Source organism: Phaethon aethereus, assembly GCF_964289735.1.
Source record: "Phaethon aethereus genome assembly, chromosome: 2".
Taxonomy (NCBI): domain Eukaryota; kingdom Metazoa; phylum Chordata; class Aves; order Phaethontiformes; family Phaethontidae; genus Phaethon; species Phaethon aethereus.
In genome coordinates this window covers 154,755,432-154,781,468 of record NC_138582.1, presented here as the reverse complement: position 1 = coordinate 154,781,468, position 26,037 = coordinate 154,755,432, and the positions used below count along the sequence as shown (strand labels likewise).

At 39.2% G+C, this 26,037-nt stretch overlaps 1 protein-coding gene across 1 annotated transcript in view; it reads right to left on the bottom strand.

Moving 5' to 3' along the window:
• SVIL (supervillin) overlaps positions 1–21,928 on the bottom strand; it is a gene marked incomplete at its 3' end in the record, with an annotated part of 74,323 nt that extends 52,395 nt beyond the window's left edge. Inside the window, exons 1-7 of the mRNA XM_081996294.1 lie at positions 20,932–21,928; positions 17,912–17,978; positions 12,653–12,744; positions 7,197–7,254; positions 6,932–7,083; positions 5,847–6,528; positions 1,042–1,122 (exon numbers count right to left, since the gene is read on the bottom strand). Of these exons, the coding sequence (XP_081852420.1) occupies positions 1,042–1,122; positions 5,847–6,528; positions 6,932–7,083; positions 7,197–7,254; positions 12,653–12,744; positions 17,912–17,978; positions 20,932–20,992 (1,193 nt within the window). The 5' untranslated portion in view covers positions 20,993–21,928. The remainder of the gene's footprint in view (positions 1–1,041; positions 1,123–5,846; positions 6,529–6,931; positions 7,084–7,196; positions 7,255–12,652; positions 12,745–17,911; positions 17,979–20,931) is intronic.
• Positions 21,929–26,037: the final 4,109 nt, after the last annotated feature.

Below are 26,037 nucleotides of genomic sequence, written 5' to 3'. Positions count from 1 at the left end.
AGTTTTACAGCCACAGTAAGTGTTCAGACAGCTTACAGAGTGAGCATTAAAAATATAAAATGTACATACAATAGTCTCATACACAGTTTTAAAAATGAAAGCCCTGTACTTCTTCCCCTCCCAAATAAGGAAGGAGAGAAACTCAAGTACAACAGAAGACTAGCTCTTTATTTGAAAGTATGTAATCCAGCTCAAAGTACGTGCAATTCCAGGCTTGCCAACGGACTTTTTGGAGTTTACATTATTTTAAAAAAGCAAGATGTAGAAAAAAAGGCAAATTAGTATCTGAGAGAATTATTCAGGATATTCAAAGTTATCTGAAACACCAACCTTTCTAATATTTTGGTGTTTCTTACCTCTGAGGATTGGTGCACTTATCAGGGAAACTTCTCAAAGTTACTTAAGCACAGAAAGTCTGTTCAGTCTGAAAAAGTGACTCTTTAAACTACATGTACCAAGCATTCTCCAGAACATCCACACTGATGTTAGTACTGGGTTATAAGAATTACTTCAATCAGAAACATGGAAAAGAGTCTTCCTGCAATGTTTCTCACGGTGGGCTAACTCTATGTGCTACCAAACTGGGAAAAGCAGCTGCTTGTAGCTCTGATCAAGATCTTGGTTTACTTTCCAATATAAATTTTTTTACTTCTTTTGTACCATCTCCTTTGGAATTCAAGGAATTAATTGTAGGGAATGCTAATACGGAATGGTGTATGGTATAAAAATCTGCTGATTTGCAGAATACAAAGTGGGATAAAATAAGAAGTTATAAAAGTTAGTGGAAGCCAGAATGATAGTAGCTGTGGAAGAAGCTTGGGGCATTTGTACTTCATCGATATACCAATTGGTTGTAAGTCACAATAAAAGCACATGCTTAAGAAAAGTTTCAATAGCTGTTTATCCGCAAGAAACAACACTTTCTAACTTGCTGCTGTTAAAGGAAAATTAAAAGCAAGTGTTAAATGAAGACAGAGTAAAGGGAAAGAAAGAGGAAGTTTGTAGTCTGATTGTTAGCCACACAGCTACGTTTTATGATACCTGGAGGGCCAGCTGATAAGTGAAGGTGTGTCCCCTTCCGAATCTTTCTGAAGAAACCATTCAGGTTTTGCTTTCCCTGCACTACTACAGAAAACAGAACTTCAGGTAATTTTTGAGATCTTAACACATGCTCCCGTTGTTTCTCCCAGTCTTCCCTCCCCATCGCTTTTTTTGTTTCCCAATTACTCAATTACAGAGGACTGTTCATGAAAACAAAAGCACAGCACATTAATCAAATTGAAAGGTGATAAACTGTGAAACAAACCATCATATTAATTCCACAAACATCTAAACAGTGTTCTGAATGTTAAATATTCCGCAAAGGTAACTTTACCAAGTGTATGTCATCCAGAATTTGAGAAGTGAAAGCAATTACACAATCTTACTTATGCCATTTGCCATTGCAGGCTGGTTTGAAGGGTTATGTAAGGACACCTGGAAGAGTTGCTAAAACCATTCCTTTAATTTGTGGTTTAAAGTGGCAAAGACTGCTGGGTCCAAAACAAAATGGTAGTATGAGGTTTAATGAAGTTAGAAATTCAGATGGTTGTATCATACTTCCTAAGAAATTCTCAGGAGCACCTGGAACCCCTCTCTCCTCTTGTATAGCCCTGTATCACAAAAGCTTCATAAATGCAAACCCAGTTAGATCAAGTGAAACATGCTGTGTCGCTGGATGACAGGGGAGAGGCAATGCTTAAAATACCAAACCCCCAATTCGATCTCGTCTTGACTTTATTGTGTTTCCATTTTAGAGTTGAAAGCATAAAAAGAAATAACAGCACTGCAAACTTTCAAAAGCCCTGCAGGAAAGGGTGTTTGCAGACTACCTAGTACAGTTTCTCAAATACTTTCCTAATGCCTACCTTCACCTATAGTCTCTCAGCAACAGTAATTACATCAAATACTTTTAACCTTGCAAGCACAGCCTGTCCAGCCACACTAACGTTTAGAAACTCCCCAGAGGTGACAAGCAGCCAGGCTGCTTTCCATTACTTATAGTTACACTTGAATGAACTCCTCACACTGCGGTAGAGCTATTTGGGATGAAAATCCCCTATTAAGCTCCAGGTCGCTTACGTCAATTTTTCTTAGCTGGTCTTTTAATAAAAATAGTTGAAAAAGGTCAAATCAACAATTGTTCTTAAGATAACAGTGCATTTACTGCAAATAAATTTAAATTTGAGAACTCACCTACAGTTGCCACCTTATCCAAATCAAGCTTAGAACAAAGTCAAACAACTGTTAAAACACTTTTTGTTTTTCCAAATGTTTTTGAATTCCTAAAAGAACTGACCAAATAGCAGGTAAAAACCTTTCACAGGAGCTGACCCAGTAGCTGGCATTGCTTTGAAGCAAGCAAACTTCCTTCTCGTCTCTTAATGTGTACTTTGGCACATTTTTATAGTGGGCATGGCCCAAGCAGCAATTATTTGTACTTGATCATTCATCCTTTGAAAAGAGCAGTCAGAAGAATGCAAGCCAAGTTTTGAATTTAGAGTTAATCAGCCACTTCAGCAGCCAAATGCAGACAATGTCAAATGATACCTTCTCAGCACTTTGTTGTCTTCTTAGTGATGGACAATAGGATTAATTGTTAAATCTTCTTAGGACTGAAGGCACAAAGCTTTCATATGTATTCTGAAGCAAGCTGCATTTATTTTCCAATTTGAACATAGCAAATTTAACAAAAACAATTTTGCAACCTATATGTGTATATATATGTGGAACTGACTTCAAAATCACTGACCCAGCTTTCCACCTGGAAAGCTGGCATGAGCCCTTATTTTGCTTGTGCAAATGGCCTTATAGGAGACTACCACACAGTAACTTTACAGACTGCATGGAAATAGGCAATGACTTCTTACCACTCAAAAACAAGGACAAGAGTTTATGAGAGGTTATTCTTAAATCTCTGAATATCACACTGAGTACACACTGGCACTGGAAGAACAGGCTTTTGGCAACCTGGCCTTTAAAATACCACCTACTGCCTAGACACCTATCCAAAGAAGAGATCAAGTCCTAAATTTAAACCCTTGGTTGCTGTAAGAACTACACCACATCTTGGTGGGTGCAGATGATTTCCTTCAAAAGACGAGACACACAGTAATTGTGACAAACCTGTTTTCCACAAATACAGGCTCAAGCCTCATTCAGAAGGAGTCTGAAATTAGTGATAATGCAGTCAGTAATTTATATTAAGTTATGACTTATTCCTGCTGCTTTTGCCCCAGTGACTCATTTGTCCATATGGCACTACTGCAAAGCAGAGAAATAAAAACAACCATACCATAGATGGGATGGAGTTTAAACTCGAACTGTCCCAACATCAGAACCCACCTGAAAATGGATCTTACCATTTCATTATGTAGAAATGGAGAACAACTAAGTGTCAAAAAAAGGAAGACCTTACAGAAGGGGCCTGTCTCCAGTGCCTGCCAAACACATCTGATCCCTTAGTGTTTCACACAGCATTAGATTATGTAGGGACACGTAACTTAACAAATGAAAAAGTATGCCCCCCATTAAAACCACTGCTTCCTTAATTATTTCTCTTCTGCCCAACTTTTGCAGCATCTTTTATTATAAAAAAAAGGCAATGCCAGAAGTGGCAGCTCTGAAAAGAAACAGCTGAACTTTGTCAATGATTTGATAATGCCTTCAGCCTGCTCAGTCTGAACTTGTAACTGGTTGTAAACTGCATTAGAAAAAACACACTTGTTAGTTAAAGATGAAAGAGCTTTATAAGGAGACCTGATTTCTCCACATTAAAGGCTAATCTGTGAATGAGTGGATTCAGGCGTGTCTCTATAGCCAGCATGCCGTTTCACCAGGGCAACTGCCATCGCCCCAAGTGCTGTGTGCAGTGCAGCTTCTTACGAGTTGGAAGAGATAACCTTGAAGGCATTTCATTGTTCAGTGTTTCATTGGTTTCCCCCTCACAGAAACAGGGACTAGGACTGCTTTATGAAAGTAAAGAAAATAAACCCCCTTTTTACACTGCAGCAGACACATTCTTGGCTATAAAGTTTGATGGGCTAGTCTCTTTGCTTTCCTAAGGCTGAAAACTTTGTCCCTTCCTTCACCTTACAAAACAAAGAAAACAACCTGCCAAAGGTCCATTGCTCCAATATTCCTTCCTATCAGTAATTGGATTAGTCAAGAGATTTATCTCAAATTAACCATTTGAAGATAAGGGATAATATTTTGTAGTATTTGAGTTGAGCCTGCTTTGGAGACAAGTTTTTTGGAGCCTGGAATAACCTAGTCAGCTCAAGGAGTTTGAGTGCAACTCTGGTCTCAGTTGCATGGATGACTCTGCGGTGACTATTTGTTTACTGTAGTAGCAGAATTGTAACCTTAAAACATAAACTAAATACAAAATAGTACTTCCTAAGTATGTTGACTTACTTTCCCTCTGATGGCTTTTTTGAAATGACAATATTCCTTTAAAATTTTGGCTTAATTGGGAGAGTCCAATGATAGCTCATACAGCCACGTTATCCATGCAAAAGAAGGTGAGCAGGATTAGAAGTCACCTGAATAATGAAAAGCTATGAAAAAAATATTAAGAGACTACTACTGGTGTGTCCTATGCAATAAAGTGAAAGAAAAAAGAAGGCTAAGTACATTTGAGCAGTTTATAGGCACTGTAAGTAGATGACTTAATCAATCTACCAGGTGGTTAACCTTTGACATGGAAGATTGCTTCCTCATTCAAACTTTAAAGTATGCTTATGAGAGTTAATAAGAAAGGCCACAACAAATAAGAATCAAGTTTGTGATTTTGATGGGAAGGATAAGAAGTCCGGTCAAGGTAGCTTGGAACCTACTGCGAAAAATGCCAAAAAGTATAAACAGTTCAGTTTATGCCAGTTCAGTTTTTTTGAAACAGTCAGCACTGCTCAGAATGATGCAGATGTGTTTACAATTAAGTTGTCATTACAATTTACATCATTTTTAGCTGCAACATTTTAAGTCAGGTTTTTACAGTTATTCTTTTCTATCTATCCACCTACCTAGAAATTAAAGAATCACACTTACAGAAAAATCATACTTTTAAAGAATTCTTAGTCACATGTTCTTTTCAGTTACCATAACATTTTGACAGTCTGTGTTTGCACTACAGGGTGAAATTACAGTGTGAAATTAGTGAAAACTCCCCCACCCCTCTTCTGGAAGAATCTGGATACCCTGTTACTGGAGTAAATTTGTCAACTCTGAAGTAATTCAGCATACCATCAGGGAGCCTATGTTTTCCCAATTCAGCATGGAATTTTAACTCTCTCTGCCCCTCCACACACATACCCTGATATTATCTGAAAGATTAACTATCACAGTTCAAAAGGGTTTTTACACTTTCACAGTCAGAAAACAAACCAGCTGTTATTTCAACTGACCCAAGAAACTTTTCAGCTTTTAAATCCGAGACGTGTTTTACTTTGGCGGAAGCCATCATGAAGCTATTCAAATCTTCACTGAGAAACAGCTTGCCTTGACTTGGAACCCCCCCGCCCCCGAAACAATTACAGGATATAGAGGAAAAAAAGTTAGAGGCTTGCTTTAACAGTTTATGAAAAAAGGAAAGCATCAGATTTAGAACCAGAACTGCTTCAATTTCTAGTCTGTGTAAATATCTTAAACATCCCACTCCCCTCCCCTCAACAGGGCCTAATTTTAGCATAAATTCTATAAATATAAAGTGAGACCAAGGTCATACCTAATCATAAAAATAGATACCCACTTCCTTGTATCAGAAACACACTGAGTGTTTCTCACAAACAAATAAAAATCATGCTTACCTTTGTCTGATGTTACTGTGCAAGGGCTGGTCACTCTGCAAATGGATTGGTGAGGCTGCCCGCTTTGGTGAAGAACGGGACTCTCTGGGGGTTTGCTTTGGTGATATTGGCACTTCATTACAGGAGGAAGATTCTCGTCCAGAAAGTGAAAGGGAGACAGAACTATCCAAGGTTGCTGAAGGGTCAGAAGCCTGTCTAATGGCACTGTCATCTGTTTTTCTATCATTCTTTTCATTTGAGAGGTCTTCTTTACCTGGAACACCATCTTTTTCATGGCTGGAGTAATCTTTGGATTCAGAAATCAGACTCTTCGACTCTTTTGTCTCAGTCCTGGACAAATACAGGGAGCCACAGTCCTTGTTTTCATCATCTTGCCTTTCACTTTTCACTCCCTTTCTTTCCACGCTGTCGGGATCTTTCCTTGCCCGTGTATATCTGGACGAGTAGTCAGAATCCAAATCAGAATCAAGAGATAATCCGTATTTTTCTGCCAGCTGGCGCCGCCTCTCTGCCTTGTACCTAGCTATTCTTTCTGCTTTTGACTCTAGTTCCTGAACATCCATGTTTCCTGTACTATACAAGGGCTCTGTATTACCTCCTGTGATTTCTGCTCTGTATCTGGATGATCTGGGTTGTTTTTCTACAGAAGAATCTGAAGTTTCTTCCTCTTCATTTGATCTTCCTGTCAAACGTACAACATATATGAGCAAGTCCATCCCAAAATTCTGAGTATGCTACCCACCATTTACAAGTGAACTAAAAGCTTCCCATCTTCTTACAAATCAAAGTGTACTAGTGACTGCAGAGACACATTACACTTATGTCTCCAAAAGCACTTAAAAAGGATTAAGCACTGTGTACTAGTTATAATTCTTGAAGAGTCTCATATCAAATTATTGTTGTTTTAAAACAATATGGATAATCAATCTTTTTCAAGTAAGAAAACCAGAGAATTAAAAGGCAGGTTAAAAAGAACCCTGACCACAGCTCTTCTATAAAACTCCTCTCCATGTACTGCACAAGTGATAGGGTAGTAAACACGAAGTAATTCAGCAATGTAAGACTCACTGATATATACTACTTACCTAAGTGGGGACTGTATGGATCGGTTGCACGCATATATCTTGGTGTATCTTCCTCTAGTAAACGATGTGTGACCGATCCTGGACAGTTTTGTAGAAGCATAGGTTGTGTGTCATTTTCAATTCCCTCTAAGCGTCTAGCTATTCTCTCTTTTCTGAAAAAGATGTGAAAAGTGTGTAACCAGACATTTGAGGGGAGAGTTTCTAAGAGGAGGTAACAAAACAAGCTGTGTGTTTTGTTTTACAGGCCAAAGACTATTTTTTTTACCTTTTCATTTCCAAAAAATCTTGGTTGTTTGGTTCAAACAGTTTTCTTAATTCTGAAACTGAGACAACAAAAGATTATACAGTTTGTAAGCTACTAAGTTTCAGAAACTCACAGAAACTAGCTAAAATGCTTTAGAATGAGAAGGAACAGTCAAAGTTAAGAGGTTTGAAATAGCTTTTATCAGGGAACAAGCATTTTTCTCTTGTTTTCCTAGTTTATTAAGCTTCTGTTGTTAGAAGTGCAGTAGGCACATAGGTGTAAACAGTAAGAAGTACTCCCCTCCAAGTACTCCATGCTAAGCTAGAATCTGCTATGCCATCCTAGCAGTTTTCAAGATCTAGTATAAAGTGGCCAAGTTGTATTTTGATTAGCTGAGGTCAAGCTTACATGCTATAGTAAACCATTTCAAAATCAGGTAGTATGGAATTACTGCTTACCCTGTCTACACAAAGGTTGAGGACTGACTATGTTTAAAGAGAAACTGTGTCCCCTATTCCTTACTCTCCTCTACTCCCTTATATTGCGCAAATCCCAAGAATCCCAGTCACTCATGGTTGGAGTGAAAACTACCGTGTACTCTCATGATATTCCTGCATAGTTAATTACTTCCTACTTTGTTGATTTTCTCTTGTAGTTTCAATTGGACATACTTTCCTTCTCTCCCCCTAAACTCTTCGGTGGTGTTATGTGCTAGTAGACTGCTGTGACAGTTCACAAAATAGTAGTGAACCAACAGGAGGCATGATAGATGAAGTAATCCCTATATATATATACACACACACACATACGTGCACAGTTGCCAGTGATGTTTGCAAACCACACTGGAGCAGTGAATGCTACATAAACAAGTGTGGTGTGACTTATTACCACCAGGAAGAGAAACAATCCAAGCTGTCAAAGGATGCAGTGGACTGGGGCAGCGAGAGGAGGGTGCCTAACAAGCTCTCTCCCCACACACCCCCATATCATTGCCTTGGCAAAGATGTGGTACCAAAACCTGTGTGTGCTTAGTCTGATGCAACGCACCTCTAGGGTTCTGATCCTGTTGACCCAGGGATCAAAAGTTAAAGCAAGCTGAAGTGTACAACCTGCTAAATCAGCCCTAGATTGCCACCACAAACACCTGAATGAGTCAGGATTGTCTAGCCTGAATGCGTAGTAGATGCTGTTCCACACCACTGCAGAAGTAAACCTATCAGCCTTTTTCCCTACCAGACTTCATCGCTCTAGATATGTAGAAGATAAACATTATTGAAACACCACCTTTTGAAGATAACATGCACCTTCGCTCCCTTTCCTCTACTGCAAGAACTCACATGTGTAGCTAGGTCAGGGTTTCAGTTTAGCTGACACATATCCAGGAAGTCTGCTGTAGTCAATACCAGTTCTCATGCCTCATAAATACAGATAGATACTATTGACATTGGCTGTCACATCAACCTTACGTGCTGAAAAGCCACTGGGACTCAGGTAAAATGTCCTGGATCAGCAAGAATTAATACATTGTGATCACGGCTACTCAGAGAAGCAGATGAACGAGGTATGAATATAGTGTCTCAGGCTACAGATGAGTGCCTACTGAGAATGTGCAATGAACAGGGGCAAGAAATCAACTGGGCCACTCTCCAAAACAACTCCTTTAGTCTACATTTTTACAGAAAGGAGACTCAAGCTATCTGCTTCAACTTCTCAAGCCAGGTTAGCTCAGATTGTGATCATGCCATAAGAAAAATCTTATACATACACATTTGATGCAACTAGGAGTGCAGAGTAGCTACCTAACAGTGCTAACCCCAAGGGACACCTCTTCCATGCCTAGTTCCAGCATCTGCAGCAAAGCAGATTGAAGCCTACACTGCTGACCAGATTGACAATGCAAGAGAGCCACTGAAAGTCAGCAAGCTCCAGGCACAGATCTCTGGAGACAGATGGGAACTGGACTTGGCCAATGCAAAATTTGCATCCTGAACCACCACCAAAGCAAAGATAAGCCCTTATGTTGTGTTTTCATTGACTTTTCTCTCAATGCATGAGCAGTTCCTGCTGCTGCCTTGTCTACTCAAGCTGTGCTAGCAGTGGAACTGTATTAAAACAGAGAACTTATCCATATGAAACCAGCCTTCATCTCACATTCACACCAAAGGAAATGATTTCTCAGAAATACTTTGCTCTCACCTCTGCAAAATCTACTTCTGTTTAAGTTTGTTCCTCTGTCTATTAAGAGTTTTTCTGCTCCATCTGCTGGCTATACATACATAAAATGGTCAAAACAAAACCCGTAATTGTTCTGCCACTTCACACAGGTCAAAGGCCTTCACAGCTCACAGTTAATAAAACCACATTCCATCCAAATCTTGATCATTTTCTTCCCTAGTCACCGATTTATACAGTCCCTAAAACCATCATCAGAGAGCAGGTCTTTTACACAGTTTTAATAAAGCTGTAAAGCATAGCTTTATATACTAAAGTCTTCTCCTCCCACCCGTCCCAAAAGGAAATTTGACTATAAGTTGTCTGCATACAAGAAATGTGGAACATCCAAAGAAATCCCAGCAGCATTAGCTCAACATGCTCTCACTACATGCTAGCTGAAGTTCCAGAGATTCTACTACCGCTTTGCAGTCCTAAAAAGAGCACTGGCTTCATGAAGCATCTCTCCAACACCTTCCCAAACAAGATGGGACAAAAATAGCATGGGACTACTCCATGCTGCCTTACACTTTTTCCACACTTGAGATTCCAGACAGTAATTTCAGCTACGTTGGCCAACATCTGCAGAGCTTTTTTATGAAAGCAGTTTAAGCAATATTCTTCTTCTGAGGAGGTGGGGAAAAGAAGCACAAAAAAGCAAAAAAAACCCCACCAAAAACAAGAGATAAAATGCAGGAAGTCTTCCCCTCTAGTGATTTCTTTTTGCTGAATAAAATACTTCAAAACATGAAAGTCAGTTGGAGAAATTTTACTCCCAAGGACGTTGGTTAGCCCTTGCAAGCTTAGGTGATCTGGTTTCTCTTTTTTAATTTGCAATTTGAATATGTTGGTGCCAATTTCCCATCTGTTCATGGGATATTTTTCCACATGACCATCAGAAACTACACCATTTCAAAGACACCCATTACAGCATTAAAGAATAAGAATAACAACACTTCTACCCAAAAGGTAGCACAAAGATCTGATCTGGCACACAAGAAAAGACTAAGAAGCTTAAAATAATTAATTTCACAGTAAAAGCTTATCTAAGTTACTTCATGCCAACATACTTTCTAAGCACTATTGGTCAGTATAGTTAAGGGCAACAGGAAGAACACCCACAGTCCCAGAACAGCCCTGAACTTCAGGCTTTATTTTAGGATGTTGAGCAGGGTGCTATAGTAGGATATCCTAAGTAGACTGTCAAGAGGCATCTTAATTTTGGTAATTGTAGACCTTCTGAGCAGAATTTACCTTCTAATACCGGTATTTAGCAAAAGCAGTATTGTTCCATGTCTCATCCCAGAACAAAAAACCAAAAAGTACATTTGGAGTGCACCTTATAAAACTGTTTTAAAAACTCCTTGAATTAAGGTGAAAGATTTCTTACAGAATTTGGAAATCTTTCAGAAACATTTGTTATAGAATATAAATATGTTCTTGCTGAAAGTCCTCTTTGACAGCAGCAGAGAGGATACACGTGGATAAAGTTGGAGGCATGTGACAACAGTTTTATTTTCAAAATACAGAAGCTGTAAAAACTAAATCAAGCCTTCCAAAAGTCCCTAGTAGAGAGTGAGCACATGTATTTGTAAAGCCTGAATAGACATAGATCAAAAGTTTACCTGCCAGAGGCTTAATTTCTCAGAGATGTAAGTAACCATTGCAACACAGGCTATACACATTTTTCATTTTGAAGAAAATTTAACACAACAGTGAAGCCTACCAGCCTCATTCCTATCCCTTCCTCTCCTCACCTGGAAAGATGTTGGTCTACAAAACAGGTTGGAGAAACATTTATCTTTCGTTTATGCTAGCAGACGCATACTAACATGTTCAGTGCTTAACTGCAGGCAGCAATGTGCAAGACCAGCCATACTCTTCTGAATCTCAATTCAGTCCGTATCAGTTGAAAATTAAATATATTCCTCCAATTTTCCAATATGTGCAAATCTGGATCAAAGTTAGGCTCTAGATGGACAAATAATCTGGATTTTGAGAAAGTGTTTGGCCTCAAGTAGTCCCCTCAGGATGTAACCATCAGCTCCAACTGCTAACATTTTCTTAAGTCTGGTACATGCCAAATCTGATGACTATATTACAAGAATAACTTCCGAGGAAATAGACACATCTTAGAAATTAATTCACTGAGAAGCAATTTACAGAGAAGGTTTCTCAAGTAAAGGCTCTCACAATTAACTTGTTGGCCAGCATAATTGCAAGGCTAAGTATATGGAATAATGACGGACTACGTGTTCTTACTGACTAGTGCTCTCAGGAAGTCTGTATTGTATAAATGCATATCACTCTATTCCATCATTGTGTCAATGAAGTCTCTTTCTGAACATCTATAATGATTATATTATAAAAGCAAGCACATCACTTAAATATCACTTAAATGTTACACTGAAAAAAAGGCTCCTTTCTAAGGGAACTCTGCAACAAATGACATTGTAAGAGCAAGCCAGTTCCTTTATGTTGGAATTAGTGCATCTAACCTTGTAGTTTCTCTGAAAAGGGTAAAATACCATCGGAACACACACGCAATTTCAATTGAAGTTCTGAGATCCACAACATCCCTGAATGAAGGGAACATGTTTATGCCAGTTACACAGAGTTCTTCAGTCAAATGTCACCCTTTACTGGTCAAGAACTATTTCCAAGCAGATTGTGATTTCCTCTAAATAATTCAAGAGAATTAATTCTCACCTCTACTTCAACTGTGTCAAAAGATAAAGATGGAACTGCTGTTTTCTTCATAAGTTATTCAGACTAAGACAGAAGTTTAAAAAAACCAAACAAAACCATAAACCACCCCAAACCGATGCGTAGTGCAGGTCTTTCAGCACGGAAGACTAAAATTCAGTGTGTAGTCAGTTGGCCATGCAAGCACAGTGATTCTACCAACCACTGAAGGGGTCTGGAAAGAGCTATGACCACAAACCATGTCAATACCTCTGAATTCAGTATTAATCTAACTGTACAAAGAAACCTCTCTGAAATTTTGAATTTCAACTACTTCTTAACCTACTGGAAACCAGGTAAACAAAGTTGAACTTTATGAAGCAGGGATGTAACAAGGCCTTGAAAAAGAGCATTGCAGTTCATCCCATTTCATCCCCTACGCATACTTCACAGAGAAAAGAAACCTCATTTACAAAACATCTGTGCTTAAGTGATTTTAACTGTGCCTTGTACTTGCATAGACTAAACTTCACATGCTGTTAAATTACCACTTGTGTTCATAATGTGTCTCCCTTACCTACCTTTTGGAAGTACTGCTAAGAGATTAGCATCAATATCCTTTGTGCTGTTTGCAAGTTCTTCTTTATCTTCCAATGAGAACTCCTTCTGAAAACTGAAAGCAACATCTGGTTTACAGAACTGTGGATGTTTCTGTTACAAATCAAATAAAGCTAAAATGTAACCAATTTACTGCAAGATAGTCTAACAGAGATACCAAAGAAAATATTTTCCATAAGAATAAGAAATAACCCCAAGAAACTCACAAAGCCAAACCTAACATAATTTGAAACTTGTTTGGAACTGACTGTGACACATTTTTGCATTAAATTACTGACTGGAGACTGCCTTCAAAATGCTCTACTAGCAATTACATTTCAAATAATCTGTATCAAATGATTCTCCATAAATATTAAAATGTATTTCATCAAATGCAGTACTGTATGTACACTCCACCTTGAAGCCTTCTGCACGACTGCCCTATTGTTACTGTACTGATCTCTGGATCTTATCTGGCTTATTATACACTAATATGAGCAGCAGATCATTTAGTTTTATACTTTGTCTTTTCAAAACAGCAAAAATGCTCACTTAGATGAAACAAAATACTTTAACTATGTTCATTAAGCACACAAATTCTAATTGTAAAATGTAGGTGTCATAATAGTCTGAAGTAGATGTCAACTGTCTACAGAGACTTTTTTGGAGGAAGTGTTCCTCCTTGTGGGTAAACAAAGTGAGATTTTTCTCTCCAAGTATTAAAAATAGAGATGGAACTGCTGTATCCTGCCATTATGGCTTCTAAACTATCCCAGATGGGCATAAGAAAACTTATACTAGTCTTAAAAACTTTAGTAAACTGTGTAGACAGGTGTAACAGATACAAACTCCCAGAGTGATCCTAGGCTTTTAATTTTTCCACAGTAGTGACGTGCCATAGAACTTACTCTCATTCTGATAAGACAACCTGCACAGCCTTACTGTTGGAAAATCCTTCCTTAGGACAGTTTTTAAACAGCTTTTTAAATAACTGAATATCCTTTCATCAAGGGTATTTGGTTAGAAGAAAAAAAATAGTAAAAATAAAGAAATAATTCTGTACTCACTATTCTAGAAGAACATTTCTCATGGAAAAGAGTTTTAACATATAATGACTAATAACATCTTACATGAACTCCAAGAAGTTATTTGCTTCTTTATCGTTTCTAAGTAATAGACCTTTGTAAGACATTGAGGAGAGAATAAAACCCTTGAAATGACAATAAAGAAACTGGGCTGTGTCATATTCAGGCACCATGCCACCTGCTGCAAATTGTCTCCAACAACTGCACTTACAGAAATTATTCTGGGTACTGCCAAGAAAAGCAATATTAGCCACTACAGAAAATAGCAAATAGAAGATGAAGAGCTGCAATAAGCTGTCCGTTACAGAAAACTATGTACCCTTATAGGGTGGAAACACTTTAATGGAACTAAACAAAAACCAAAATAAAATAAAAAAATAGCACACAGCAGCCACAAGCAAATGAGTGTGTGTGTCATCTGAGACTGGGCAGAGACTCAGGCAGTTAACCACATGTTTCTATATGCCTAACCCCACATTGCCAACACTCAGGATTCTTATTAGCCTCACAAGATGCTATTTTCTTACAGACAGCTTCTGGAGAACCCCTAGGTGGAAAGATTCCCAGTTTCCATTTGAAAGCAGTTTCTACTCCTTTTGGCTGAGGATGAGTTTGAAAAATGTGAATAATATTGCCCTAAGGCTATAAATCAAAACCAAAGTTTATTTTGTCAAATCGATTTGATTGCTTAAGACTTGTCTCAAAAGTGCTGAGGGACTCAGCTCATGACTTCTGAATACCTGGGCTTTATTTAGCAGCCTCTCCAATTGCTTCCATAATGCCTATGACAGCGCAGCACCTTACGTTTCCATAAACATGGGACTCTGTACAGAAAAGCATTCACTCATACAGAAAAATCCTTGTTAACTATGCCTCAGTCCCACACGAATTTCTAAGGGTAAAATCATACAGAATAAGGACTGGCAGTAGCCCATTGGTTCTAAAAAGAACTGTATTATTGGATTACTTGTGGATCCTCAACAAACTTTTAAATACTGTAAACTAGTTAGGTTCACTCCTGTCCCTTCCTCCAAACTCCAGGAAGTTCCAGGGACTCTGAAGACCCTCTAAACCCAGACTACATGTCTTTCACTGGATTTCCATCCATTTATTTTTGTGCCAGTGTTATTGGTTACCTTACTTATTTTTCTTAACAGAAGAGTTCCACATCTCCTCAGCTTCCTCAAGGCAGGCTCTCAGTTCCATTGATTATCTGTAAAAATGTTCTCTACCTATTCCAATTTTAAGTCATCATTTTTGTACGTGGTGACCACAATTGGACAGTCTTTATTCCAGACCTGGGTCTTAGCAGTGACTTGTAAAAAGAGGAATTTAAATAGAGAAAGCATTATTACATGACTAGCCAGATGAATGCTGGAATCTACAACACGTTTGCTTTTTATATCTACACTGTATTGGTTGCTCAATCCTGCAGGAGAAACTAATAGGCCAAGGCTTTGCCTTCATCAGGTGTAAGTGACAGAAAAATTTATCAGCTCCCAATGTACAACTGTGCACTTAGTATTATTACATTACATCCCTTTTCTATTACTTCTCAAGGTCATCCAGTTCTTCCCATATTTGAGCTCCCTCCTCCTTAGTACTGAGGGTGTCTTCCAACCTTTGCTCACTGGCAGATTTCATCAAAATTCTTTTAATAACCACAAACTTCTTAACCCTCACTGGGCTCCATAGCATACCAGGTCATCTGCTTTATGAAAGTCCCTTCATGGTCTCCCTTACGCCATCATTTTCCATTTCCCTCTGGAAAAGACTGTCAGCTTTTATTCATTTGTTTATTTTTAAATGATTGACTATTTTCATATACTGACTATTTTATCCACAAAGGAGGAGTTTTTCCTCTTCAGAGGCACTTTTGTGCTCTCTTGCAAAGCTGCAGGTGGCATTGCTTGCTTTAAATATTCGCACATTAGAAATACAAAATGTTTTAAACCAATGTAGCAATTATATTGCTTTCACTTGCACAGAGAATTCAGAGACAGAGCACTGCTCTGAAGATGATACAGTCAATCTGAGTAATTGTGTATTTATAGATACATATATATAAAATTAGTTCTAAAAATGAAAGTAGGCATATTTAGGACGTGTCACAGTATTCAATAAGAACATTCATTAGGAATCTAAATTGAGTGAGAATGATGTTAAAGCAATTTCAAATAGTAAAAAAAAAAATTTAAAAATTAAAGATTACAGGACACGGCTCACAAGGGTTTTAAAGAAATATGCTCATAAGTAACTCCTCACCAAGACTACCCTTTTTCCTCAAAAGGGATCTATCCAGATCCCTGCTTTATTAGCTTCTCTGCTAAAGGAGCAGTTGCAGCATCGATTTAGTTGCTTAAGCAGAGTCAGCCAGCCAGACTTGGATTGCCAAGTATACTGTACCTTCAAACTCATCCACAACCCTGTTCTAGAAGTATCACAAATACATCTACTCACTTCTGGGTTTTTTTAATTTCTCAAGTCATGCTATAAATTTCTGTGCAGATTCCAAGCAGCAGCACCAGTAGTTTCTGCACTTAACAGCTAGGCTATGCACATTCCTTAATTAAAATAATTTAAGGAATACTTGTGTTTCTTGAAACTAAAGAAAAGAATTTAGAAGTTTGCAAGAATTCTTTCTTGTTAAAGTCCCTGTTAACTCTGGATACTGAGAAAGGAACTTCTCCTTTGCTTGTCTGAAATACAGGCTGTGATCATGGTTCATGAAATGCAATCAACAGCATGAGGTCCCACAAGTTTGTTTTGCACAGTATTTGTGTGTGGTTTGGCCTCAGGTTCCCAACAAACTCATTATACTCTCCAGTGTTCAGGAATTCATATGATTCCTATTAAAACACAGGCAACAATATTTCACAACCTCAATGGGTTTTCTTTAAAAGTAATGTATAATGTGGCATTAGTAGAGTATTTGACAGTCTCAGTAGTTATACTGCTCTTGCAACTTCCAAAGTAAGTGTGGGTTGCTTCTATACATCAGGGATTCCAGGCTGAAAACTTCATCTGCTGCTGCTGCAGCAGCAGCAGCATACAGTTTCTAAATAGCTGTCCCACTAACCTAGTTACATGCCCAAAAGCAAGCAGAAGTTTGATCCAAATGCCCCAGGTAACACTGCTCTGCCATCTGAATTAAAGCTATGGGATATACTGAGATTTTGTCATTGAAACACATGCATAAAAATCCACTTGTATACCTCCCAGCTAGGTGCTTGGCGTTCATTTTTCTTCTCTTTACGCTCCAGGAGAATTTCCTTCCCTGGACTCTTACATAAAGGGTCCATTCTACAGTCACATGCTTCTTTACTACTCTCATTTCTACTGTCCCCTACCTGCCTTCCATAACACAATGCGTCTTGCACACCTATTCCCTCTACCTCTCTACAGTACCTAAGAAACAACAAGGCAGGGAATCAGGTGTGCTCCAGAAGGTGTGCACTGAGTGAAAAGATGCTTGCAAACGTGAGCCTGGGTGCCTAAGGCTGGTGGATTCCTGCGTAGCTGGTTGCTGGGGCAAGAGTCAGCTCCCTGACCTCCTCTCTGTGCCATTATGAATGAGTCCAGCGAGAACAAATGTGGACACCAAAAAGCAGTCGGAGTGAGGATGGGAAGAGAGAGGGAAGTGACGTGCCACCTTGCTTAACTTATACTGTATCTGCTTACTTATCCTTGTGGAACCAGGCCCTAAGGTTGGAGGCAGAAGGCAGCATGGCCCTGCAAGGAAGCAGCAACGTCATCTCTCCAGTGTCCCCCTCCCATGTGCTGACAAAGCTCTCTGCACGGCTGTATAATTAATTCACCCACTTCAGCCACCTTCTTCTTCAGACAGATCAGTTTTCCAAGGTGGTTTACTAAATGCCTGTACTGTGTCCGTGCCATGTAAGGAATAATGGGCACTGCAGTGGCAGGAGGCTCAGTGCAGAGTGGGACTCTTCCCTTAGCAATGCCAGCTATACATTTCCACATTACTTAGGAGGCAGTTGGCATTTTCAATACGTGCTCAGAGCATCCACTTTATAGTCATGTGAGAGCACCAATTATCATTTCCCCTCACAAAACCAAACATAGATACAAGCAATGACTGCAAATTACAATCATGCCACCAGTCATCTTCACTGGGCAAGAAAAACTTGACCTTACCTTAACGCTCTCTTCCTTTGGAGTAATCGTGAAGGTTTAAATCTGACTGAGTTTTGTTTGTCAAAATCTGTGAAATGAAAAAAAAAAAAAATAACCACACCATATTGAAGATGCTTTAATAAATGGGGAACTTTTAGGAAACTAGGTTATGGTCTCCAATCACAGTCCTTTTCCAGACTGTACAAAGACTGTACAAAGGCCTTCCCTCTAGTCAAAGGAGCATAAGCTGGCATGCCCAAGATGGTGATAAACCAAAGCCTTGCAAAAAATGAGTACAGAGAATAAATAAGCATCAACACTTTATGGAACTGACATGTTCTAATTCCAGTATTCATGTTGTAGCACTGCAGCCTGGGGCTATCATTTAAACTCCTTGACTCAGTTTCCCAGCTTATAAAATGGGCAGTAGACATGTTTATGAAGCACTCTGCAAATGAGAAATGCCGCAGGTAGCAAAAGCCTTATTGGCTACAGCCTAGCAATACCATAAAAACTGCATATTCACTGCGGAAGTCGGAGATGCCCAGCTAATGATCTGTTGCAACAACAGTATTACACCATCCATGACAGAAATATTTCTGAAGGCTGTCTACTGTTTGGAAGCTCCCTTTTTTTCTGAATAGTCTTAGAACATGCTTACTTTCAGAGAGGAACATGTGTTTACAGTGAGAGCAAAGCTGTGTCAGATGCAGCCTACTATTCAAAAAGCATGTATTACAAAGCCACTAGTTCCCAAACCTTTGTGAACCATAACAAGCAATGGGCAATCTCCCCTCTCTCCCCCTAGATTTAACTTCTTCATTTCTGCAGTCAAGAGCATTATCAGGGGGTCTCAACAATGACCAGCAGCAAGGCGGACCAGTGCTCTAAGTATTGGATCCCTCCATTCAACAATCAGGATGCTCTTAAGAGACCTTGGAGAACTGCTAGCCAGGAAGCAGGGGAGCACCTGGTCTGTGACTGCTGTTGAAAAATACATGAACCTACTAATAATTTAATAATTTAATCCCAATAGGAAAACTGCTTTCTGTTCCCATCTTATTAAGCCAACTACCCCAAGATCCTAAATTAATAAACAGTTGGTCACTGACACAGTGTTCACTTTATTTTTCAAAGACAGACATGAATATTACATAACCTGCACTTCAGAACAACAAAAGCAGCAAAATCCCCTGTACCCCACCTCAGAACTGAGATTTAACTATTTCAAAGAAGAGCTAACTGGCAAAAAAAATTTTTTTGCTTATACAAAATATTTTAAAATCTAGGTAGGATGTTTCTTATTTTTGCAGACTGGGTTTATTGAAACTTATTAGAGCTGACAACATGGGTCTTAATTTAGAGAATGTATCTTTTGTCTATGTTTTTCAAAACTTTTCACCCTCCTCCTCTCTTCCACTTCTTTCTGCCATCTCTCCAGGTAAACAGATAAAAAAACCAAACCCACAAACATTTTAATAGTTTGAAAAAGAGGGTAAAAACGTGCAAAGAGGCATTCTTTAGGCTACAAGTCACTGAAGATTTCAAGCAGCTTTGCTAATAGCATTCTTCAACTTTAATAGGCAACTTTCTTCTGTATTTGTTAACGTTAATTTTCTCTTTCCAAGTAAATGGAAAATAAAGCACACAGACTACACAGAAACATCTTGTTAGACCAAAACAGAGTATTATAAGAAAAACAGTATGAATGCTATAGAAATAATTTTATTTTACACTACAACATTAAAAAGAATACTCCATGCTGTAAGTATCCTCTAAAAAGGCCAGATTTACATTACTTGTGAGAAGAGTATGCAGTAACTTAAAAAGTCCAGCTCAGTATCAGCTTAGCTAATCAGAACCAGGCATATCTTAAATTTATAGCTGTTCTAACAGGATATAACCCATATTATAGTTTTTGGCACTAAAACAGCTGTCCACCATGAAAACCACAAGTAGACCACAGAGAAATTCTCCCTACCCTAGCCAAAACTGGAGAGGGGATATGAGAAGGGAAGAAAGTAGCTTTCATTGCTTCACTGGGAGAAGGAGGGAGAAAGGCTGCTAAGAGGGGGCACACAAGCTGGTCTGACGCTTGCTACCCATTAAACACATCAGTAACATTCATACATACCACATCTATAATGACTCAAAAACATCTTAAAATTTTGTCACATTTCACAGGGGAAAGCTGCTCTCTTCCCGCCCTCCCCCAAACACAGAAAATCCAACCAGACAATTACATTCTGTTACACAGTTTTGATATTCTATGTATTTCCTCCTGTTCAAATCAAACCCCATGTGGGAGGATTAAAGTCCAATAAAACTTACTTACAACAATATGGAAGTCTTAAAACTAAATACAAACACAGGAGAAAAAGTAAAACAACTCTGCTTCAAAAGAAAATAAAATATGCCCACAAAACAAACATCAGTTTAACACAGTCTTAATTCAATGGTTAATTTAAAGAAGAAAAACACGATCCTCAGAGTACCTGGCACACAGAAAGAAAACCTTTGCAAGCGCATTTTGTTCCTTCTTTCACTGAAGAATTCTAAAGATGCTCATAACCACATTAAAACAATTTTAAATATTTGTATTTAAAATTAAGAGTATATTTACTGAAGTGTAAATCAAACTTGCTCACAAGTTTAACCATTTGTTCAGTCTAGTCCTCCTCCCTCCTAGGTACAAACTGCTAGATAAAACCACTATCAATAGTTTAATACACAGGAAATTAAAAATGCTGAATTAAAAAAAAATAGATGCAACCTTTCAGTGTTACTTAGTATATTTAAAGGCCCTAAAGTCGGTGGCACACTAAGCTAATTAAAAGATCCATCTAATCGGATCTTTCAAAAGTGTCCTTTAGGAAATAACGAAATAGCCTGGGTGACTAACTGCATACTGATTGCTAAAGTAACTAATGTAGCTGCAGAAGATCCAGACAAACAGTATTTACACATGCATACATATATACAACAGAGATTATACACACACAAATGAACTGCATTTTCTTCTATCTACTTGGAACTCTTACCTTGCTCCTCAGAGTATTTAACATTTCCCAAATAGCTGGAGATCCAAGGATTTCTGAACATGGTTGCACAAACAAAGGATTCGGCAAAGAGAAAGTACAATAGCAGCTAATTCTCAACCAGCCACAGCCCTAGGCCTGTCTTAGCAATATCGTGTAGAGATTTTTCATAGCACAGGACTGGAGCTGTCAGGCTATCGCGTCCCAGGGAGTACAGTAAATGCATAGCAATAGGCTGCAAGCTGGAGCAGCTCAAGCCAGTAATCAGATTACAAACAGAAATTAGGCACATGAATGCTAAAACAGATTGGGCAATGGTGATTGGGAGATTTATAATATTACCACTTCAAAGATCCAGCCAAATCACACATTATATTCCTGCAGAATGAATGCAGAACTCCTAAATCCTCATATATTTAAAAAAACAAAAAAAACAAAACAAAAAAAAACCAAACCCAAAAAACCTCCAAGAAGAGGAATAACTCCTTCACATCTCTAATCAGGATAAACTGCAATGCTTGCTTAAGAAAAATAGCATCCAGGCTGCCAAAAAAATGGACTCTGCTAATCATATCATTATGCTAAACGTTTTGCCTAACTATTAGTTGGAACATTTAAAACAGACAAGATTTATGGATAACATATGAGCAAAATTACTGGTGGGGGTGGGGATTTAAGAACAGACACCACAGCTCCAAATATTTTAATTTGAGACAGAAGGTGTAAAATTGCACAAAAGTACTGTCTAGCTACCATATTTTTTTATTAAACAGATTTGATGGATTTTGGATTGAAGAGTCGGAACCCTTTATAGTTCTTTTTGAAAGTCTGGAAGTATTTGCTCAAAATGGTGCAATAACCCTGGTTCAGTCTTCCACACTGAACTACCTGATCATCTAACACACACACACAAAGAAGCATTAAATGTGTGACTGAAACAGGTCCACACAACTTAACCCCATCCAACCAAAGACAGTAACTTCCTACTAGCTTCCCCCCAACAGACTTCTTCCCTTCAAAAAGATTTCAGTTACTATCAGTAGAAAACTCACCACAAGGCTGGGGGTGTCAGGACCATGAAAAGGTAGCCTAGAAACACGAGGCTGAAGTTCTTGACTTTTCTTACCTGTTTTTATGATACCTGGTACAACAGGACCCTGAGCCATTATGTACAGGCAAAATATAAGAAATGATACTGTGAAAAAGACTTAACCACAAGTAAAAGATATTATCTATCAAAAACTTTTCATTCCTGTTGGCTCACCATGAAGTTACATTCAGCCTGTCTAGGTCTCAAAACACTGCTTTTCATGCTAACAAGTTCTTGCAATGTATAGCAGAATATGCGCGCCATCTTGCTTAATGCCCCTGCTATTTGTACTCATTTATTTATTTTTAAATGTGAATAATGTTGGAGTCACCCCAACTGAAGCACCTTTTATTAGCTAATCTTTCAACAGTCCAGAGCTCCCTGGAACAAGAGTCACCTGACACATGGAACATAGCATTGAAGCCTCTGACTCACCATGCAGTATTCTCTGTTCAGAAATATTTGATGGTACATACCATATTTTTTTCTTTGCCTGGAACCTTACTGACTCTCACATTTAATTCTAGCTACTTTGCAGCACTACCCATAGAACACAAACTGAACACTGCTGTGCTCTCTTGACCAGCTGTGAAGGCCTACGTGTACTGGAGCCTACTAAATACAAAAGCAGTAACAAAAAATGGAATCTGTCGACACTGGTCCAAACTTGACATTAATCTGACAATCTGCTTTATGGCCTAGATATAAGTGCAGGTGTGCATGAAACAAAAAAATGAGACGGTGCAGAAGTAATAAGGAAGCTGCTGTAACAGCTAATGGGGACATTCTGGACCAGTAGCTGTGTGGGTATATCAATAAAAAAGATGCACAGTTCTGAAAAGGTCCCTTCTTTCCAAACCCTGCTTGTGTGAAGACTGCTTACTTGATCTTGCAAACAGAGGTATTATATACCTGGAGTATTTTTAAGCACCTGTAACTCGTCAGGTACACAGTAAGAGAACTGTTTCTCATAAAGTGCAGATAAATAGCACTCGTTTGATAAATCTCATGGCTGCAGTCTTAAGCAAGGTTGAAAGAAAAGTTAGGCTTGACAGCTGATGCAATAGTTCATGGGTGCCAAGACAGACAGCCCTACCCGTTTCTCTCTGTGGGACCTCTGCTAGGTCCTGCTCCCCTACTGACCCAGTCAGATGACTAAACTGATAGTAAACATTCCCTCTTATTTTTGCTGGGTAGGCTTGTCAGGAGGTGCCAGAACAAAGAAAAAGGCACAGGATTTTATGATCAGGAAAGGGTTCAATCCTTCTGGCTAACAAAGGAGGTGAGCTCAGCTCGACGGCCATCCCTGTGTCTGGCGATGTCCCACACGACAGAGAGGAGGGGTGTGTTTGTGGAGGGAGGGGGCAGGCTCCCACATGTCTCTGCTGTCTTAGATTTAGCTTTTTGCTGCTTGTTTGGAAACAGTAGGTTTAAACATAAGTCTTTCCCAGAAGAAAAGAAATGCATCACCAAATACTTGATGAGGAAAGGAGGAAGAGTATTTCTGTCCTTCAAAGTGATCCAGTCTCCAGGACCTAAAAGTATGCTCAGCCAAACTACATTATCAAGGCTATGTTACAAACCAGTAGTAATGTTCTTGTCCTCCTCTGCCATCATTAATTCTTCAGCATTAGCAGCCTCCAACATAAGCAAACAAAGAGAGAACAACAGTTCAGCCGTTAGAAAGGGGGGCAGCCCAGCTGGAAGTTAAGTTTGCAGTCATCTAGGCAAAGAGCTAGAGGTTAAGCATGCATACATTTCAAATCTGAGACTGCTCATGAAAGACCAGCTGGCAGCTAAATGTTGTTCTGAAGCTTCCCACAGGAAAAGAAGGAAAATATCTTCCTTTTGTCTGGCAAAACTAATCACTGTAATCAAAGCTGGAGTTTAAACGGCTTGCAAAACTGTTCCCAACTTACAAGGCTGCCAACCCCAAAGCACTGAAGAGTTATGAATCAGGTTTGACCAAGATCAAGTCTTTTTTCTTTCTGAATTTTGATCACTTACAAATTTATATTTAGAAGTCTTCCTCTGTGATAAGGAGAACTAGATACTTTGTTGTGACTTGCAGTTATCATAAAAACAAAAATCAAAGAAGCCCATGACAGCTGTTTGAAGAAAGCCTAAAAATAAAATAAAATTTAAAAAAAAAATCAAGAATGCAGAGAAAGAAAACCCATAGTGACTGCAAAGAAACTTTCAGCCAACATGCTAGTTAGGTAAACAGGAGTCTGAGCAGCATAGAAAACTGAGATGATCTGTATAAACCAGATGATGAAATCATATTTTCATCCACGCTTCATGGGCAGAGGTCTAAAGGAGCTCATGAATTTTATTCCAGTGCTGCTCTTCTGGACAAGGAGAGTGTGCTTGGAATAGCAAGTCTAAGTGAGCTATGCCAAGGTCTGAGATGCTGTGGATTATCTCAGGAATGAAGGTCAGAAGAGAGGGCTAAACCAGTCCACTCTCTTCTATCACTCCATCCGACCTCCCCTCCCATGCTCCAGGCCACTCGCCCACTCCAAGCCCCCTGTCAGTTTTTGGCACATAGGCATGTGTTTCCAAAGGTAAGTGGCAAGGCACTAGAAGAGCCTCCCTCTTCTTATTTCCCCTTCCTCCCACTCTCCAGCAATAATTATTGCAATTCAGAAATAATTTAGCCCAAAGCTAGAAGGCAGGTCAAAAATCTAGTAGATTACTTCAGCAGCATAATCACTTAAGAGAAAATTACCGTCTCAAGTCATGTTCAAGCATCCTAGCTTGCAAACACAGTACGTACTCCGTGTTGGCAATGCCAGTCAGTTTTCCTTTCTCTATCCAAACCCCACGTACTTGGGCAAGTGATATGCTCATTTCCTAAACGGAGGCCATTTGTACAGACTTTTTAAACTAGAATAGTTTTCTGACACGGTATCATACCTCCAGTGGGAAGCACATTTAATCCTTTTCACTTTGTTTTCCCCATCTCTCACTCTGCAACAGTTTTTGAATAATGATCCTGGCAAGAAAATTACTGCTTTTTGGCTAGTGATTATGTTTTGGACAAGTCTTCAGATAAACTTCAGCACTGCATCGCCCACGTGGTGTACTTTAAAACAGGTCATGCGCAAAGAGATGAAAAAAGCTGATTAGTAAGTGTCATAAAGGGGACTAAGAATAAGGAATGTGAAGGTAATGTCCCCTGACATTCCTACATCTTGTATCACTGTTCACAAAACCGTATGGCAAGACCATAGCATAATTAAAGATCTTCAAGGTTTTCCTCTTTAGGACTAGGATCAGTCTAGACTAGCTCCTTAAAGGAAGTTCAAAGGCCACGTTCCCCTCTCACATGTGGTAATTGGATATACCAGTGAGGCACATTATCCGAATTGAGTCGGGCCCGTTTGTCTGAGGGCCTGAAACAGTAACAGAAGATGTCAGGTGTGCACAGGGCCTGGGTTAGGCACGGACTGAGCAAACGGCTAGAAATGAGGGGTAAGGCAGGAATTCCTGTCCCAGCAATATGTACAATTTAAATGATTAAACAGCCCAAGGACTTTGAGGAAAGATGGGTTTTTACCTAGCCAAACAACTTCTGAGAGCATTTTACACCATGGCTCACTGTAAAGCAGCTGCAGTTCAGAATGTAAAGGCACAGGGTTAGCCACGGCATTGTGGACATCCTTCACAGAAGTCATGACACAAGCAGCAACTTCTTTACTTCTGTAGTGAATGAGAGCTTTGCTGCTGCAATGACCGAGGGCTTAAACCACTGTTGGGACAAAACTCCTGTCCTCCAAACAAGTGGCCAGGGTTTCTAGGACAGATTTCCACATCTTCTGACACTTCTAGCCTCCTCAGCCTCCAGAAGACTTTCCGCCAGAGTGCAATACAACCAGCACAACACTGCCTGGAGCGGCAAGTGGCTTCATGCAGTTAAGCAACACAAAAAGCACAGCCACGCTATGGAGTTTTCTCCTGGCTGCTCTTGAACACCTCTGCACTGTTATCTCCGCACACGTATAAAAGCCCAGGAA